General features: G+C 43.8%; 1 protein-coding gene across 9 annotated transcripts in view; it reads left to right on the top strand.

Moving 5' to 3' along the window:
- The window catches only part of PHC1 (polyhomeotic homolog 1), a 274,243-nt gene that overhangs the window by 146,053 nt on the left and 108,087 nt on the right, over positions 1-20,103 (top strand). For all 9 annotated transcript variants that reach the window (XR_009153197.1, XM_058166767.1, XM_058166765.1 and 6 more), the window contains 2 exons: positions 726-1,438; positions 3,167-3,311. Coding sequence is in view for 8 of the 9 variants with exons in the window: in XM_058166767.1 (XP_058022750.1) it covers positions 726-1,438; positions 3,167-3,311 (858 nt within the window). In the remaining variant the exon portion in view is untranslated. The remainder of the gene's footprint in view (positions 1-725; positions 1,439-3,166; positions 3,312-20,103) is intronic.

Below are 20,103 nucleotides of genomic sequence, written 5' to 3'. Positions count from 1 at the left end.
ATCCCCAGGTTACGAGCATTCCCGTAGCGAACATTCAAAGTTATGCAATCAGTGCCACCAAGCGTTTCCAAACAAGGCCTGAAAGTATGAATGTTACAGCACCACAACAGTTGTTCGCCCTTAAGAACAACCACTTGGCATGGCTCGGCATGTTGCCAGCCGAAATGGAGATTCTGAGGGGCAGATCTGCCATTCAGAAGCCCCGTTCGGCTGTCCAGAGGCCTTCCCTGGCCTATTGCAGGCCGAAATGGAGCCTCAGAGAGCAGGATCTGGCCTCCTGGCGCTCAGATTCAGCCCTTGGAGGTTCTATTTTGACCTGCAATGAGCCGGGGGAGTCCCATGGTGGGTCGAATGGAGCCTTGGAGGGCTGGATCTGCTTGTGAAGATAGATCATCACAAGCTAGATCTTCACAAGGTAAATGACCTGGTGTGGCAGGTTGGGGAGGGAAGCAATTTGGGGGGCATGAGGTATTTCAGTGGGTTGGGGAGGCCTTGGGTGGTCTTAGGCAGTAGGCCCCGCATGGCCTTCTCCCCACCCCTGTTAAGTCATGCACTTAACGAGCCTCGCATTCGAATAGCGAATGCATGGGTGAAAGGAGGGAGTGATCTCGTTCAAGGAACAAGATTCACTCCCACAAATGGAATGGGCAGGCTCCATTACATTTGTAACTCAAGGACTACCTGTATTTAGTGATGATGCTAAACCTTTTTCTTGCTGTTTACAGCCACGTATACCCAAATCCAGCCTCATTCACTGATCCAGCAACAGCAGCAAATTCACCTCCAGAAGCAAGTGGTGATCCAGCAACAAATTGCTATCCATCACCAGCAGCCATTCCAGCATCGTCAGTCCCAACTCCTGCACACTGCTACACACCTCCAGCTGGCCCAGCAGCAGCAGCAAGCTCCACCTATGACCCAACAGCAGCAAGGGTCATCACAAGTTCCACAACAGACCCCATCTCTTCATGGCCAACAGCAAGCCCAAACTCTTGTTGTCCAGCCCATGTTGCAGTCACAACTTCAGCCAGTGCAGCTCCAGCAGGACAGTCATTGCCAGACAGTCACTAAGACCCCTGTCCCTATTCAGTCCAAGCCTCCTATAGCCTCTCTGAAACCCCCACAAATTGGTGCTGCCAAAATGTCAGCCTCCCAGCAGCCCCCACCTCATATACCAGTACAGGTGGTAGGAAATCGCCAGCAAGGTTCAGCTCAGGCATTAGGACTTCCTCAGATTAACACAGCTGTGCAGCCCCCCCGGGGTGTGCCAGCTTTAATGCAGCCAGTATCCCAAACCCATACAGCATCCTCATTAGCACAGATCTCTTCCCCTTCTTCTTCCTCTTCTTCAGTATCATCATCACCACCACCACCTTCTCTACAAGAAGCCCTTCCTCCGCTCACCTCTGGAGCCAATGTAGCACAGGGCACAGCGCAGGTGAAGAGCACTACTTAATTTCCAATTCTTACTCAAGCATCAGCCACAGCATATTACTGTGATGGTGAACGTATGGCACGTGTGCCACAGGTGGCACACGTAGCCATATTGGTGGGCGAGCTCAGCTCCAACGCGCATATGTGCACCAGCCAGCTGATTTTCGGGCCTTCTGGGCCTACCTGCAATAGGGAAACATGCTGTTTCCTACCTCCGGAGGGCCTGGTGGGAGTGGGGAAGGCCCATTTATGCTTTCCTCAAGCTCCAGAGCCGTTCTAGGGGCCGGGGGGCAAATGGCCTTCCCCACCCCCTGGAGGCCCCCTGGAGCCCAGAAATGGCCCATTTGCCAACTTCCGGTCCCACAGAAAGTTGGCAAATGGGCCTTTTCTGTCCTCCGGAGGGCCTCGATGGGGGTGGGAAGGCCGCTTTGGTCCTCTCAAGGATCCTAGAAAGGCTCTGGAGCCTGAGGAGAGCAAAAAAATGGGCTTTCTGGTCCCAGCGGAAGTTGGTAAACGGGCTGCTGCCTCCGGAGGGGGAGACTGCCGCCTCCCAGGCTCCTAGAAAGGCTCTAAAGCCTGGTGAGATCAAAAATGGGCCATCTGGGCCCACCGGCCAAAAGTGGAGGGAGTGCGAGGGAGTGTCATGTGCGCATGCACGGGGCAGGGCACATAGAATTATGGGTGTTGGCACGTGTGCCACAGGTGCACACGTAGCCATATTGGTGGCGAGCTCAGCTCCAACGCATATGTGCACCAGCCAGCTGATTTTCGGCCTTCTGGGCCTACCTGCAATAGGGAAACATGCTGTTTCCTACCTCCGGAGGGCCTGGTGGGAGTGGGAAGGCCCATTTATGCTTTCCTCAAGCTCCAGAGCCGTTCTAGGGGCCGGGGGGCAAATGGCCTTCCCCACCCCTGGAGGCCCCTGAGCCCAGAAATGGCCCATTTGCCAACTTCCGGTCCCACAGAAAGTTGGCAAATGGGCCTTTTCTGTCCTCCGGAGGGCCTCGATGGGGGTGGGGAAGGCCGTTTTGGTCCTCTCAAGGATCCTAGAAAGGCTCTGGAGCCTGAGGAGAGCAAAAAAATGGGCTTTCTGGTCCCAGCGGAAGTTGGTAAACGGGCCGTTTTCGGCCTCCGGAGGGGGGAGACCGTTTTCGCCCCTCCCCAGGCTCCTAGAAAGGCTCTAAAGCCTGGTGAGATCAAAAAATGGGCCATCTGGGCCCACCGGGCCAAAAGTGGAGGGGAGTGCGAGGGGAGTGTCATGTGCGCATGCACGGGGGCAGGGCACATAGAATTATGGGTGTTGGCACGTGTGCGACGCCTCCCCTTCCCACTTTTGGTACATGATGGCAAAAAGGTTCGCAATCACTGGCATATTATATACAGCCAGTCCAATTATCAGTAAGGGGCCCCTTGCCTATGTAGAAGGAAACAGAGTTGCAGGGGAACAAGTATAATGGGCTAGTCTGTTATTGAGAAAAAAATCAATTATTTTAAATGAGTAATTGATTTCCTTATATTTCTAGATAAGTGAGACAGAAATTATTGGTTTCTTTTGAGGAAAGGTGCAATTGAAAGAGATAGGTAATCTCTATTGTCTGTGGTTCTCTGTTGCTTCTTTCCATGCAGCCTTGATTTGATGGCTGGAATCTTGGATTTTAATAATACTTAAAATAGATTGTATAATATTTTCACTAAAATATATGTAACATTTCGAAGTGTTCTTCCTACACAGAGCAAGCCCCAGGCTTTGGCAATCAAGCGCAAGGCAGAATCTGAAGAGGAGAGAGAGGATTGTAGTGCACCATCTTTACAGGCTGTCAGATCTTCTCCTGTGGCTGAGAGCCCCAAATTCACAGAAGATAAGGGTGGCCTTGGAGGTAAGAAAAACAAAGCTACATTTTTCATTGTTGTTTTTATGGTTCACACATAAGGATTCTGTACCTATTCATTAGCCTATTTGGAATGTTGGTGAGGATAGGATTCCTGGTGAGATTCCTCCCATTCTAAATAGTATAATATACAGAAGGACATAGCTCCTACTTTTTAGAGTTCAAACTCAAGGAGATGTTTGCATTCAGAATGCTTGACTTCTGGATACGCAAGAAACCACTGGACCTAGATCACTGAGAAAAGGGAAAGAATAGGAGCTCAAATCTGAATCTGGCATTGAGTTCTCCTATCCTGCCACATCAGTTATGATGGAGATGTTGTTCTTCCTATCCTGCAGCTGCTACCTCTGTTAGCCTTTCCATTTGTGACTGAGAGTCAACTCATTGATTTTTGTCTCATGAGGGAAAAAATTGTGAATATATGCTCCCTGAGTACAGATCTGAGTTTGTGCATGATGCCCACCAAGTCAGTCAGATTTTCTGTGGTTTTAATTGTTTTTATTATGTTCTCTTTGGATTTGATGCAAAAAATACTACAGCAGAAGCATGTTCAGCATCATTTTTCTCTGTCACATCATTATTTCTCTCCCATCCACTCATTTGGATTATAACTAAGTAATTCACCCTTATCCATTGTAAGCTTCTCATCCCTCAATTTTACTATAATAGCTTAATATCATCATGGGATACTAATGGCCAGTGCTAATAATTATTTCTATCAGGCAAGAGTAAATATTAGAGGTGTGCATAAAATGAAAAAAAAATGTTTTATTTCTTTCCCCAAAAAAGTTACATTCTGGAACTTCTGCCAGATCAAAACCTTCTGAAAAGTCACAGTTTGGCTTGAGACATGGTTGAACTCATGGGTCCAGACATCTGCCAATATCATCTGAAATTGCAGTAATTTATCAATTTATTGCTTCATTTTATTTCTGAGGATAGTTGTAGAAATTCTTGTTTAATTTAAACATTTACAATATTTTAAAGTTGAAGAATCTCTTAGGTTTAGAAACAAATTCCAAAAAACAGCATCTTTTATTATCCCAGGTGAATCAATTTATTTGCAAACATCAAGATATGACCAAGAGAGCTACTGTCCTTTTAGATCATTTTGAGCACTGGCCCCCAATCTTTTAGGTTTGTTTATGTTTAAAGTTTACTTTATTGATTAGCCCTTGGGCCATATCAAAGTGCAAAGTTCCAAACACAAATTATTACTAAAATCTGATAAAAATAATTTAAAATAGAATTGGATAAAATACAGTTTAAAATGATAACTTTGATAATAAATAAATAAATAAATAAATAAATAAATAAATAAATAATTAATTAATTAATTAATTAATTAATTAGCCTATAGGCCAGTGATGGCTAACTTTTTTGCCATTGCATGCTGGGGGGGCATGGGGGGTCGCGAGGCTGGGAACAGCAAAAAATGTCACTACCTGTCCAACCGGAAGTTGGCAAACGGGCCGTTTCTGGCCTCTGGAGGGCCTCCAGAGGGGTGGGAAAGGCAGTTTTCGCCCTCCCCAGACTCATAGAGAGGCTCTGGAGCCAGGTGAGAGAGAAAAACGGGCCTTCCCCACTACCACCCAGCCCTCTGGAGGCAGGAAACAGCCTGTTTCCCTACTTCTGGTGGGCCCAGAAGGCCTGAAAATCAGTTGAGCTCACGTGCCCACTAATATGGCTACATGTAGCACAAGTGGCACGCGTGCCATAGGTTTGCCATCACGGCTATAGGCCGTATCAAAGCACGAGGTGCAAACACATATCGCCAATAAAATCTTATTCAAACAATTTAAAATAAGAGTAGAGTAAAATGCAATAGGATAAGATACAATATAATTTAATTTAATACATAAATTTATAAAATAGAATAAAATGACATAAAATTATATTTCGGTGTCACCCTTACAATCTATCCCAATCAGTCCCACGCATGCAGATCTCAGCCAAACTATTTTGTTTAAGTACTGTGCTGTGTTAAATATTATTTTCAGGTTCTGGCTGCACATAAAATAAATTGTTTTGATATGGGGATCCCAATGGGTCATTCGTTTGGTATATGGACCAAGGTACCTGTCTCTTACCCCCTTATGCAAGCAACAGTCAAATAGGATGTGAGCCAGGTCTTCTACCTCTGCCACTCTGCAAATGCAGAGGATATTGTAGGGTATAGAATGGAATGTCCCATATCTAACCATTGTGTCAACTGCTCGAATCTTGCTCGCATAAATATCTCCCTAAGATGTTTTGGCAGTTGTATCTTCAAATAGCTGTCTACTTGAAAAGTATGTTTGTATTTGCTCAGCCATTTCAATTTACCCACCTTAGTAAGGATAGCTATATCATTATGTGCTTCTATGTCCTTAATTCTTTGGGCAGCTCTTTTTTTTTGAATTGTTCTCCTGTTATGCAAGGGACAGGGAAGGCCACAGCTTCTTACAGAATTTGTTAGTTTGGTGAGCCAGGAGATTTGTGATTGTAATTTTATTTGGTCTAGTAGACATAACTTGAAGAGTCTATCAGTCTCCATTTCATTGACTTTGCACCAGTAGTTATATGCTCTAATTTTGGATAGTACATGAATTGTATGAATTCCCAGTTCAGCTCTAACTGCTGCAGCAAATGTTCTTGGATCTACACCCAAAATACATCTCAAATGCTGGGACTGTGTTTGTTCTGGGACTGTGGTTGAATATAGACCCCAAACCTCTGCTCCATATAAGAGGTATGAAGCAGGGGTGAAATGCTCCCGGTTCGGACTGGATCGCCCAATCTGGTAGCGATGACGGTGGGTGATTCAGAGAACCAGTAGCAAAAATCCCTGCCCCCCCACCTATGCCCAGCTGAGTCGCGCAATTATCAGAGGTTTTTTTTTTTACTTTTAAAGCATTTTTTCTTTAGCTGAAGAGGTTGTAAAAAAATGCTTTTAAAAGGCTGCTCTGATGATCACAGCTGAGTTGCCTGATCATCAGAGGCCTTTTTTCTTCTAAAGGCAAAGAAAACAATGCTTTTAAAAGAAAAGAAAAGCTTCGGATGATCAGGCAACTCAGCTGGGATCGTCAGAGCAGCCTTTTAAAAGCATTTTTTCTACACCTCTTCAGCCAAAGAGATTGTAGAAAAAACGCTTTTAAAAGAAAAAAAAAGTTGGCCATGCCCACCCAATCACATTACCCCACCACCACCAAGCCACGCCCAGAGGAAGGGAATCCCAAGGGAGGTTTTTGATAACCATCCTCAGTGGCTCTCGAGAGACTGCAAAAGTAATGGTGCTGGCCTGCTCCTAGTCTCCTTAATTTTTAAGGGTAATCTCCAAATTCTGGGAGATAATGATAAGAACTGGTAGTAACAAATTTTAATTTCATGGTATGGAGTAACCTTAGCTTTGTATACTTTAATTAATGGGGCTAGGGACTCTGGGTAACTATGGTTGTTTAGTTTAAGCAATAAATTCAAACGGGCGTTTGCTCTGAATGTACTCCATTGATGATGGCAAGCCCAAGATCCAGTCTTGGAAAAGGTTACGCCTAAATTTAGATTTACTAATGATTAAGGAGTTATCCTGGCAATAAGAACTGAATCTTCTTAATAGCCTACATAATCCTACTAGTGAATAGGATAATAAAATCATATCATCAGCATAAAACAAGCTGTTACAGTAAGTATTTAGGATCATGGCATGTGTACCATGGGATCATTAACTCTAGCAAGTCATTGATATATAAACTAAATAATAATGTGGCCAGGATACACCCTTGTCTTATCCCTTTATTTGTGTGAATCCAATTAGTCAGGGCCCCATTAACCCCATACCACACCCTCAAACAGGTACTTATGTAAAGGGCTTTAATCAAAGCCAGCAGGCTAGGTTCTATTTTAAGAGATATCAGTTTACCATAGCAAATGTTATTTTAAGGTCTATAAAGGCAGCAAACAGAGGTCTCCTCTTATAGGCATATTTGGCAATTAGATGGTTCAAGACAAGCACTTATCAATAGTGGATCAGCTTTGTCTAAAACCTGCTTGTTCTTCTGTGAGAATATTGTTTTCCTCTTCCCAGATTTCAATTCTGTTCAAAAGAACCTAGCATATATTTAATAGGCCTATAATTACTAGGATCCTTTTTATTTCCTTTTTTATATATGGGGACAACTATTACCATCTTCCACCCATCTGGTATATGGCAGGTGTTATTTATATGTGTAAAAAGCCTGCCAATACTGGGCCCCACCAATTGGGGAATTTCTTGAATAATTCTGCTGGTAAAAAATCCTCACCTGGGGCTTTATTACTCTTTAAACTTTTGATGATGGATTGTATTTCCTTTTCCAAGACTGGTGGCCAAGGGGGAGGGGGGAGAGTTCTAGGAGAACTTAGAGGTAGTTTCTCTGCAGGTTCCATGGAGGCAAACAAACACTTGTAATTCTTCCAGTCCTCAGCAGAGATTGGTATGTCAAACGCAAATTTCCATTCCTCAAGGACACATGCTACAGTGCCAAAATACTGAGTTGTGACTTCTGGCAACCAACTCAAGTTCTGACCACATTGAAATGGCAAAACTTCTTTTCTTTAATGTTATAATTTTTTTATATTCCCTTCTTGTGTGTAACATCAGCTTGTATATGAGCAGGAAGATTCCTCTGGGTGAGCTTCATGGTTGCCTTCAATTTCTTTTTCAGTCACTGGCATTCAGGATCAAACCAACAGGGTCTACCCACTCGGGCTCTTTTTGTAACAGATTTAGTTGTTAGGTGTTTCTTCAGAATATTACAGAGATTAGAGAATGCATTGAAGGCTGACATCCAGTAGATGACTGAACTGTTCTAGCCCACTTAATAGCATTCTCTGTTTTATGGCATTCTAATATTGCCTTAGTATCAACTTTGGCCCAAATTAATCTTTTATTTTGGATCACCTCTACTTTTTTGGTGAGCCATGTTATATGGTCTTAAATCTGAGTGGCCTTGCAATGTCACGCTGACAGGCTGATGGTCACTGTTGTCACTAAGGTGTACTGTAACCTCCGAAAAGAGGTTGACTTTATCTCTAGACACACAAAAGAGATCCAGTACACTGCTTGAATTGGCTGAGTGGTATACGTAAGGATACGTGTAACTCTTATTATCTCCCAGAATTTGGAGATTACCCTTAAAAATTAAGGAGACTAGGAACAGGCCAGCACCATTACTTTTGCAGTCTCTCGAGAGCCACTGAGGATGGTTATCAAAAACCTCCCTTGGGACTCCCTTCCTCTGGGCGAGCTCATACAAAGAGAGACCCAACCTAACGTTCAAATCTCCTAGTAATATGGACTGAGGGTACAATACAGATATATCATTTAGGATAACTTCCAAGCCCATCCAGTATTCAGAGTTATAATACCGGGATGTGTTTGGAGAGATATACGCATTTACGAATATTAACTTGAACTCTTCATATCCAAATTTAACAGCATGGAAGTATGAATACTTATCTTCATTATATAGTTTCTCCCCCTGCCATTGCAACTCTTGCTTTATAGGAATGCATACCCCACCATACCTCCCTTTGTTTTTTGTTTTTTGGGGCGGGGGAGGCCCATCCCTGAAAGCCTGGCAGTTGTACTTGTTTGTCCACTTTGGTTAACCAGGTTTCTTGAAAGATTATTACATCAAATCTAGAGAGAAAGCTCATTAGTCCACTATCAGCCATCCCTTTCTAGCCAGCTACATTTCAGGTCAACATCTGTATGGGGTTCCCGGAGGCAAGGTGGTCTGGCTTGGTTGGTCGGCTAGATGGTAAAAATACCGGATGTAACTTGACGTTGGAGCCGGATCAATATCATCTATGCTTCCCATATAAACCAGGGGTGAAATGTAAAATTTGTTGCTACCGGTTCTGTGGGCGTTGCTTGGTGGGGGTAATGTGACTGGGTGGGCGTGGCCAACTTTTTTTTTTTAACTTTTAAAAGCATTTTTTCTACAAACTCTTGGGCCGAAGCGGTTGTAGAAAAACTGCTTTTAAAGGGTTCTGTCAATCAGGCAACTCAGCTGGGATCACCAGAGGAGCCTTTTAAAAGCATTTTTTCTACAACCTCTTGGGCTGAAGAGGCTGTAGAAAACATGCTTTTAAAGGGTTCTGACGATCCCAGCTAAGCTGCACGATCATCACAGGCTTTTTTTTTTTTTACTCAGCTGTTATCAACCTTTTAGGTACTAGGGACTGGTTCCATGGAGAAAGTTTTTTCCATGGACCGGAGGGAGCGTGGTTTTGCATGCTCCTGCATCCCGCTGGGTTTCACTTGTTTGCACAGCCCTGTTGCTGGCATGCCACGGACCGTTGCTGGTCTACTGATTTTGAGTATGATGATTATCTGTTCTCAAATATATCCTGTCATTTTCCTACTTGAGCCTAGTTCATGTTGCACCTCCTAGGGTAACGTGGTGTCAGCAACTCCCATCAGATGCTTTGTTCAGGTTCAAACATGATTTTTCAAGTTGTTTCTTGTTCCCTCCTCTGCTTCCTTTTTACATGAGAGGTTTCTTCACCTCCCTGCTGTCAGGGTCCCAACTAACACACCCCTGAATGAAAGAACTCTGAGGCCTGAGGTTTTCAAAGAACATTTTATTATGGTATGTCATATTGGCACAATGCTAGTGAAAACTGGCTTTAAAGTTCCTGCCGGTTTTCCCCTTAATTAAAAGGTTGTCACTTCCCCCCCCCCCCCCCGAGGCATCAGCCACATGGTCCAGTCAGCATACAGTCCAGCTGATGGATGACCCCGGTCTCTACTTTCCAACCATCTACACACATGACCTTGGTTCCCAAGGGAAAGAATGTTGTTTTGGTTATAGCAGCCCAGCTATCTCTGCACCCCCCTCCCTATCCCTCATCTCCAGTCTGTGTCAGCCCTTAAGCTTTGAAGAAAAGAAAAACTCCAGTAGAATAGAAAGTTGGCCACTGTCTAACCAGCTTCAGGGTTGACAGGCTCCCCCCACCTCAGTTGAAGAGGACCGCCTTCAAGAGAATATAAGAAGAAGACTCTAACCTCCCCTTCCTCCCCCTGGGGCCCCTTTGGGTTTTTGGGGATGCCTATCATGGAACTGCCTGACTAATTTATCAGCTTTCACATCCCAACTCTTCACCTATGAGGCCTCGGAGCGGGTGCATCCTTCCACTGTACTAGGTATTGCAGTTGGCTCCTATGCAGCCTTGAATCTAGGATTCGCTTTATCTCGTAATGCTTTTCCCCTTCAACTACAATTCGCTTTGGGACTGCCTGATCTACCGGCCTGAACTGGGAGCTCACCACCGGCTTCAAAAGACAATACCGGATGCACTTTCCCCTGCGGGGGGTGGGTGGGGAGCTTCAACTGCACTGTCACTGGGTTAATTACTTTCACTATAGGAAAAGGCCCTATGAATTTTGGACCCAATTTCTTGCAGGGTAATTTTAACTTTAAATATTTTGTGGACAGGTAGACTCTATCTTCTACTCAAAAGGTTGACTGGGCAGAGCAGTGTTTGTTGGCTTAGGCTTTATAGATTCTGGCCACTTCTTCCAATGCGCACTTAGTGTTTTCCCAGGATTCTTTTAAGAACTCCATTCATTTAATGACGTGGATGATGGCAGGTCCCTAGGCAGCTCAGGCATGGGGACAAATTCCATGCCACTGATGACTTGAAAAGGTTTTAGTCCAGTGCTACTATGCACTGCATTGTTGTATGCCACCTCTGCGAATGGGAATAGGTCCATCCAATTTGATTGTTGGTAGGTTTTTTTCAAGTTTTTTTTAAACAAAATATCAAATCAATGCGTGAACAGTGTTGCACCTGAGTGTCATACATTCTAATAAAGCTAATTAAATTAATCATAATCCTTGCGCTCAATCCACTTATATATTTCTAATAATAATGCTTACTTATATTAATTTAGTCTATCATTATTCAATTATTCCACATTTTCTCTTGTTATTACTTTCATTTTGTTATATAAAAGGTCTACACCAATATTCCCCCTTTTCTTGTTTCTATCACTTATTCTAGCTTTTGATTATATCACCCTTTATTAAAAAAACCTTTCCCTTTCTTTCTTATCTAACTTCTAATCATGTCATCTAATTAAAAAAGAAAAAAGGAAAAGGAAGAAGAAGAAGAGAGTGAGAAAAAAGGAAAAGTAACTCAGAACAACAACAAAAGAAACATCTCTCTATCATCCCTTGCCCATTTCAGTACTTTCTTTGCTATGCTTTACAAGAAAAATAGGAAAGAAGAAGAGTAAATCAAAACGAAAAAAGAATATCATCTATCTTAAATAGATTATATAGTATATAAATAGTATATAAATATATATAATATATTTATATATATATAAGTTTAATTTTAAGTTTAACTCATACAATCATCTATTGTAATGTCCTTCCTGTTAAAGACTACTTCAGCTTTAATTGCAATAATACAAGAGCAACCAATAGATTTAAACTTAATGTCAACCGCTTTAATCTAGATTGCAAAAAATATGACTTCTGTAACAGAATCATCAGTGCTTGGAATACTTTACCTGACTCTGTGGTCTCTTCCTATAATCCTAAAAGCTTTAACCAAAAACTTTCTACTATTGACCTCACCCCATTCCTAAGAGACCATAAGGGGCGTGCATAAGCGCACAAACGTGCCTACCGTTCCTGTCCTATTGTTTTTCTTTTCTTTTTCATATATATATATATATATATATATATATATATATATATATATATATATATATATATATATATATATATATATATATATGTTTTCTGAGGTATATATATATGCTTCTGAGGTATATATATATGCTTATACCTCCTAATATTTACTCATATATATGTTTATATACTATATAATATTTTTGTATGATGTTGTGACAAAAATAAATAAATAAATAAATAAATAAATAAATAAATAAATATCGTCCCTTGTTTGCCTCAGAATTTTAATTGCTATGCTTTTTTTTTTTTTTGATTTGCCTTCCAAATTCCTCTCTTAAATCTACTTCTTGGATGTTTAATCTAGGTATTCTTCCCACCTCTACCCTCTTCCATTGCCTAATTTCTAGCATTTCTACCTAGGCCCCTATCTTGCTTTCAAACTCCCTCTTATTTCCCCCTCTAATATCTTCTCCCCCTGGTTTAATTCATCAACCATTATTATTTCCACTGTTGCCCTCTCTTCGTTTTCCACCTTCTTCATTTCTTCGGTTGACTCCTCCTTTTCCTGGGCGTCTTGCTCTTTATTCATCTTCCCTTGTACGGTATTCTCCATTCTTTCCATAATCTCCTTAAATTCTTTCTCCATATTGTTTTTTAAATTTTGAAAAAGTAAATCCATCTCTTGTACAATTCCACTCATCTCTTCTTCTTTTTTTATTCAAAAAGTTTTACAAAATTTCCCCCCCCCTTTCCTCCCCTCCTCCCCCCTCCCTTCGCAACCCCTCCCCGACTTCCCGGAACGAGCACAAGGTATAGTTAAAAATAAAACAAACATATGCTAAAAAATTTTCGTCCCAACTTAATTATACCCCTACAATCATCAATTCCTAACTTCCCCAAAAGCAATCAAAATAATACATCATAATCATTCAAAACAGTCTGATAACTCTTAGTCTGATATCTACGTTGAATATAGTCAATCCATTTTTCCATTCCTTTAAGTATCTTTCTTGCGTATTGTCTTTCAAAAGGCTGATATCTTCGCCATCTCAGCCAAATTGGCAACTTTCAATATCCATTCTTCTATTGTTGGTACTTCTTTTTCTTCCAATATTGTCCTATTAGTAATCTTGCTGCAGTTATTAGATTTAAAATCAATTTAGTCTCAATTACTGTACAATCCGTAATAATTCCCAACAAGAAAAATTGCGGCAGGAACTTTATCTTCTTTTCAAAACATTTTGTAAAATCCACCAAATTTTTATCCAAAAGGCCTTTATGTCCTTACAAGTCCACCAAATGTGAAAATATGTAGCGTCATCACAATTACATCTCCAACATTTTGCTTGCATTTCTGGATACATACACGATAATTTATTAGGATCTAGATGCCATCTATAAAACATTTTATAAAAATTTTCCTCAGATTCTGTGCTCATGAATTTAACATTTCTAACCCAAATTTTTTCCCACGTTTCCAATAATATTGGCTCCTGAAAATTTTGTGCCCACTTTATCATACAGTCCTTTACCAAGTCCCTTTCAGAATCTATTTCAAGTAACACATTATACAGTCTCTTTATATGCTCCTGAGACTGATTTCTAATTTGCTTTACCAAATTTCCCTCGTTCTGCTCTATACCAATTTTCTGATCTCCCTTCCATCTAGCACGTAGTTGCTCATATTGAAACCAAGTATAATTTTTCCCTTCCTCTCTTAATACTTGCAGAGATTTTAACTGCAAATTACCTCTTTCAGTATACAAAAGATCTTTATATGTAATCATTTCCTGATTCTGTTCTATGTTCCACTCATCTCTTCTTAATTAGGTACCTTATTTGTTTTTAAAAATTCAATTTTTATCCAACAGTCCAAGAAGTTATTTATTTAATCTTTAAGTTACTAGTCCCAATTCTTTATGTACCATTAATGATCAGTTCCATTTAAATAGTTCCAGAGGTTATACTTGAGTCATCAATAATTCAATAGTCATAAAGTGACTAGAAGTAATTCAATAAAGATTTTCACACAACTTCATTTAAATATTTCCAGGCTTGTAATATGGACTTTTCCTGACTTGTAGTTTTTTCTTTCGTCAGCAGGTGGCACTCTCAGCTTAGATTTCAATATAACCATGTTTCCAGTGTATGTTTAGTTATAACTAAAAGTTTTAAAGAGTTATAAAAACAGAATAAGTTTTCCAAAGAAATGATTCCAGCATTTAAAATGCCTTCCCAGTACCATACCTTCCCACCTTAAGGGTTCAATTTTCTGTATATTTCAAAGTTTCAGAGTTTATTATTTCTACTCCAACACCTTTCACTTTTGGTTTGGTGGTCTGGTGGTTTCTCCAAAAACCTAGCCGCCACTTTAACAGCTGATTCTGAGCAGATAATTCTGAATTGCTCCTTGGGGGTTAAATTTAAGGTAAAAAAATTCCTCTGTCCAGGTTCCACTCACTGTTCACCTTCTGTTGTGGCTCCAGCCCCCCCCCCCAGGCCTGGCCCCCTGCCAGAGAATGACTCAGAGCGAGGGGGAAGGGCCATCAGGGCTCCCCTCCGCAGGGCCGGCCTCTCTGGCTCAGCTCCAGGAGCCAGAGGCAGGCCAGGTGGAGGAGGTGATGAGACCTCTGTCTCCTGTATCTCCCCCCGCCCAGGCAATGCTTCCAGACCCAGCTGTGGACAATCAGTCCTGGTTAGATCCCAGGTTTCGTAGACAAGAGAGGTGGGAACAACAGAAGAAGGGGTGGAGCAGGCCTAGAAAGTGCTGAGTCACGGAGCCACACCCCACAGGATATAAAAGCAAGAGGGGCTGCTCTACTACTTCGTGACGGACAAATCAAACTGACTGGAGAAAACTTGAGCTGAACTATTTGACTGAGCATTTGGCTTGGATTGCTGTTTGTTCCTGACTTCCTGGTTCCTCCAGTAACGAGCTTCTGACATGCAGGCATCAAGGAAGATAAAAGAAAACCTTGGCAGATGCTCGTTGGTTTGCTGCCAGAGCTGATAGCTGCCATGGACTAAATTGCCGGTTAACTGAGTCATTTCACGTGCCTTCCAGACTGAGGTGAGGGGACAGAACACTTTCTTCGCTCTGGCAACAGTCTGTTGTGGCCTGCCGGCAGCCAGTACAGCTGGCAGCAGAGTCAGACAGTGAGGAGGTTGGGGAGGAACATGGGCCAGTCCTGGGGGCTGGGGAAAGCTTGGACGAGGGCTCTGTATCAGAGGCAGAGAGGGAGATAGACAGTAGCGAGGCTGTTGTGCCTCGTCCTCCCTCCTCTCCTCAGCTGGGCCCCTCCCGCCTCCTCCCAGGCCTGCTATCAGATTCAGAGTCTGATAATGAAGAGGAACGGCCTGGCATGCCTCCTGCCCCCAGCCCTGGCCCCATGCCCGGACAGAATGTCAGGAATGAACAAACAAACCTCACTCCTACAGCGTGTGAGCCGAGAGTCAGCCACGTGCTAGAATTTCTGGCAGCAGATCCAGAGGAAGAGAATCCACAGTAGACGGATCCCCGCTTCTGGAGATCGGAGAGGCGACGTCAGCAGAAGAAAGGGAGGGGCAGGCCTGAATAAGTGCTGAGTCATGGAGCCGCACCCCACAGCTTATATAAAGGAGCAGCTTGAGTCAAGCAACTTTGAGTTAAGCAAAGTCTCATTTAGTTTGCTGAAGTCACAACTTGGATTCCTGCCTGCCCTGAGAAATCTGAAAGAAATTTGGCAAAGCTGCAGAGGCTTCGTGGCCACACTTGATACGGACTTCCTAGACCCGGTCGTAGGAGGGGGAGTGGGACACGACAGAGGCAGAGGAACAGCTGGAGCCCATTCCCAGTGTGTACTTGCGCAGAGTTGCCAGAAGACAAGAACAACTCAGAAAGCAGGGTCGACTTCGGAGTAAAGCCACACCTTGGAGATGATTGGCCCCTCCCATAGGAAACAAAAGAGGAGCAAATGGGGAGGGGGCTTTTGAAGGAAACAATTTGTTCGTTTGGTAGTTGCAAGAGTGGAAAGATCTGTTTGTGACTCTAAGAGACTCTGTGCCAAGTTTTACATTACTCTGCATTTGGAACAAGTTATGTGGCAGCTTGCCAAATGAGAAAAGGTGTTCCTTTGAAAAACTGTTTGGACAAACCTTGCTGACTCTGATAGTCTTAGATAGTCATCAGCAGGGGTGAAATTCTCCCAGTTTGGACCGGATTGGCTGATCCGGTAGCGACGGCGGGTGGTTTGGAGAACCAGTAGCAAGATCCCTGCCCCCCCCCCACACACACACCCAACCAATCGCCCGGTCACTCACTTGCCTGCTTGCCACTTCTGTTAAAAAAATGCTTTTAAAAAGTAAAAAAAGGCACTGACAATCACAGCTGAGTCACGCAATCGTCGGAGCCCTTTTTTTACTTTTAAAAGTATTTTTACAATCTCTTCAGCCAAATAGGTTGTAAAAAAATGCTTTTAAAAGTAAAAAAAAAAAGTTTGCGAGCCACAGCTGATCATGCTGTGCTTACCCCATGCCTCCTTTTGGCATGCACTGTGCGCGTGTGGATGTGCACCTCACATTTTGTGTGGTGCACACTGCGCAGTGTGCATGCCCAGCCAGCGAACTGGTAGTAAACTAGTTCAGATTTCACCATTGGTCATCAGCTGTCCCCGCTTTGTGGTGGCAATTTTTAGGCTGCCTCTTCGTTCCTGCCATGGCTGAGAGGGAAAGTAAACCCCAGGTCTGACAGGAGAGCTGCGACTCTCCTCGACCTCTCAGCGTGCCCCTCTTTTTTTCACCGCTTCCACAGAGCGGCTTAGGCTCCTCTTGGAGCCCACAACGAAGAGAAGTCAGCACAGGGGACAAGGAGATCCATTTCCTGCGTTCATCTCGTGGCAAAGTCAAAACCGGAAGTCTCTCCTAATTGTTGGTAATTAACATAGCATCTCAAGTATTGCTCCATCATTGTGTTAGCTCGTTTTGACGCCCCGTTCGTGCTTGGATAAAAAGCCGTATTAAGTCCCTGTAATGACCCAATGACTCTTACAAACTCCCTCCAGCTTAGCCGTAAACTGGACCACCATCAACACCCCTGTCTGAGACGATCCTACACAGGACTCAGTGCAACCTATATATGTACTTTATAAAAATTTGGCTAGCCTCTTTGCGGATGGGAGCCCGGTGCAAGCGATAAAATGGTCCAGATGGCCATATTTCCCTCACTCTCATGAAGTTCAACAATAAAGTCTATGGCAATCTCTTCCCAAGGTTGGGATGGGTCAGCTACTTGCTGCAACAAGCCAGGGGACTTCCCTGGCCTTTTTTTCATGGCTGCATAGGTGGCACAGCTTTTTACATAGTCCTCTACATCCTTCATTTTTGGCCACCAGAACTGTCTTCTAGCCAAGTGCAGGGTCTTTAAATAGCCGAAATGTCTGGCAAGTTTTGAGTCATGGCTTTTCTGGAGTATTTGAAGTCGCAGCTTGTTGGGCATGTATATTTTGGATCCTTTCCAGGACAGACTATCTCTGATGGTTAGTGCCACTCTGTTGCTGTTCTGTTTCCCTCCCCCTAATACTCCCAGCAAAGAGTCAGTCAGAGGCCTTCTTTTCTCCTTTTATTTACATAGATACATGTCCTGGCCACGTCTACCCACGGGCCTGCCAAGTTTCTGGAGATAACGAGGAAATTATAGATAAGGCCAGAATTACTCACGAATATATTCTTCCCTCCATTGAGACAGTTAGCTCGCGCCAATTCATTGCTTTGTCCAAGACAAAAAACCAGGAAGTCCCGCCTCCTATTTATAGTCTCTGCAGATGTCACTGCATGACAATTATGACTTGGCTTTGTCCCAACTCTTCCGCTGCTGTGCACGCCGGTCACGCCTGCGTAGTCTTGCATCACTCCAAAACTGTTCTTGGGGCGTTGCCAAATCAGAAGAAGGCTCCAGGGAATCAGGCTTTGCCGGCCCCTCCTCCTCCCTTTGAGTGGGTGCCAGGGAGGGAAAGGGCTCAAGAGAAGCAGGGCTGGCCAGGTCTTCTCCCTCACTTTCTGAATCATCCGAGTCCAGGAGTCCGGGTCCAGGAACCTGGGTCACAACAGTTGCCATTGTACCAATGGTTAGTCAGTAGCTCATCGTTGAGCTTTTGGGTCATTGCTCCCCCATCGGCTATTTGTCGTTGCTTCACTTGGGTTCTGATGGTAATTTGCTCTGCCCGCTGGGAGGGGGAAATTATGGTGTGGATTACTTCCTCTCGCTTACTGTTGAATTGAGGTTTTCTAGATAAAGCATCTACCAACAGGTTCCCCACCCCCACCCCCGGCTGAGGTGGGATTCAGCTGGTTCAGACCAGTTCAGGTGAAGTGGTTGTTAACATTTTGCACTGTTCGGTGAACTGGCTGACTGCACCACTGGCTGGCCCCGCCTGCCCCTCCCAGTCACTCCTTATCTTGCCTTGCCTGCCTTGGCCAGTGCCTAGAGTCATGCCCACAGGATAGCTGCTGCTGCTCTCTGGTTTCCTCGCTTGCTTCAACCATGCAATCTCTGCCTGGTGAATCTTCCTTCTGTCAGACCTTGAAGCCATCTTTTATCTTTGAGCCTTCAGGCCTGCCACAAATTCTCCTGTGGGAAAATGGGAGGGGGGATTGTATGGAGTGAAGATATGTAGTCAAAACAATATTCTTTCCAGAAAGTCAAGGCCGCTTTGCCCTGCAGCGCCTGCTGAGAAGACTGGAGAGGTATCTTCTGATGAAAGACATGCTAAACCACTTGTCAAAAGGTAAGGTGGAGTAAATTGTAGGGTAAACTGGACTTAAGGGAAGCACACTACTGCATAAGAATCAAAGAGGGAGACGAGTGGACTTCAAGTGCCAAGTGGGCAGCCTTCAACTGCTCACTTGGCAGCTTCCAATTTAGAATCATGCCCTTGGGACTGCAAGGGCCCACGTAGTATTCATACAGCTCATTAATGAAGTGCTACATGAGCACCTATACTAGGGGAACCTGTTTACTTAGATGACATTCTCATATTCAGCGAGACCCTTGATGAACACGTGAAACTCGTCCAACAATTACTGAAAAAAACTCTTCGCTGCCAAGCTTTACGCAAAGCTGTCAAAGTGCGAGTTTCACAAGACCACCCTGGATTACTTAGGCTACCGAATTTCCAGCGGAGGCATGCAAATGGTTCCAGGGAAAGTGAAAGTGGTAGTTGATTGGCAACCTCTACGCACCCGTAGGCAACTTCAAAGCTTCCTGGGGTTCACTAACTTCTATAGACTGTTCATCCTGGCTTTCACGGAGGTGGCCATACCCCTAACAGAACTGTTGAAAACGGGTCTCCTCCAACAAAGCAAAAGCCTACTCAGCCAATCGCTTGGACAATGGACTGTCAAAAAGCCTTTGAAAACTTAGAGACTGTTTGCCCAGGAACTGATCCTGCAGAACCCAGACCCAGAGCAACAATTCATCATACAGGCCAATGCTAGCAACGTAGCAGTGGCTGCAATACTCCTACAAAAGAACAACAAAGAACAACTGTTGCCCTATGCCTTTTATGTCCAAAAAACTCACTGACACGAAGAGACAATGGGCCATCTGGGAGAAAGAAGCCTCTGGGCCTTGCTCACTGGGCCTTGCTCTCCTGTTCACTGGGCCTTGCTCTCCTGGACACATTTTCTGGGGGGGGGGATGCCTTTTGAGGTCAAAAACAAAAACTTGGAGGCCTTGAAAAACCCCTGGAAACTGTCTTCCAAACTAGTCTGCTGGGCTCAATACTTCAGGCTCCTCAAATTTGAGCTGAAATACATCCCAGCAGGAAAAAACCTGTTGGCAGACACCCTATCAAGAAAGCTGCAATTTGACAGCCACCGGGAGGAAGTAATCCACTCCATCATTGCCCCCACCCTACAATCAGTGGCACAAGTCACCAGGAGCCAAGCCAGGCGACCACCAGACCGGGACAAGCTGACAGCAAAGTTAAAAGCAGCACTGCCAGCTGACCCCTGGCTCACAGAGAATAAAGATGTCTTGACTAGCATGGAAGGGATCCAAATTATATGTCCACGTAAGCCTGAGACCCAAAGTACTCCAGCGGAGCCACGACTCGAAGCTGGCTGGCCACTTTGGA

This window comes from Ahaetulla prasina, chromosome 2 (assembly GCF_028640845.1).
Source record: "Ahaetulla prasina isolate Xishuangbanna chromosome 2, ASM2864084v1, whole genome shotgun sequence".
Taxonomy (NCBI): domain Eukaryota; kingdom Metazoa; phylum Chordata; class Lepidosauria; order Squamata; family Colubridae; genus Ahaetulla; species Ahaetulla prasina.
The sequence above is the reverse complement of the archived record's forward strand: the minus strand, read 5'-3'. Positions and strand labels throughout refer to the sequence as shown.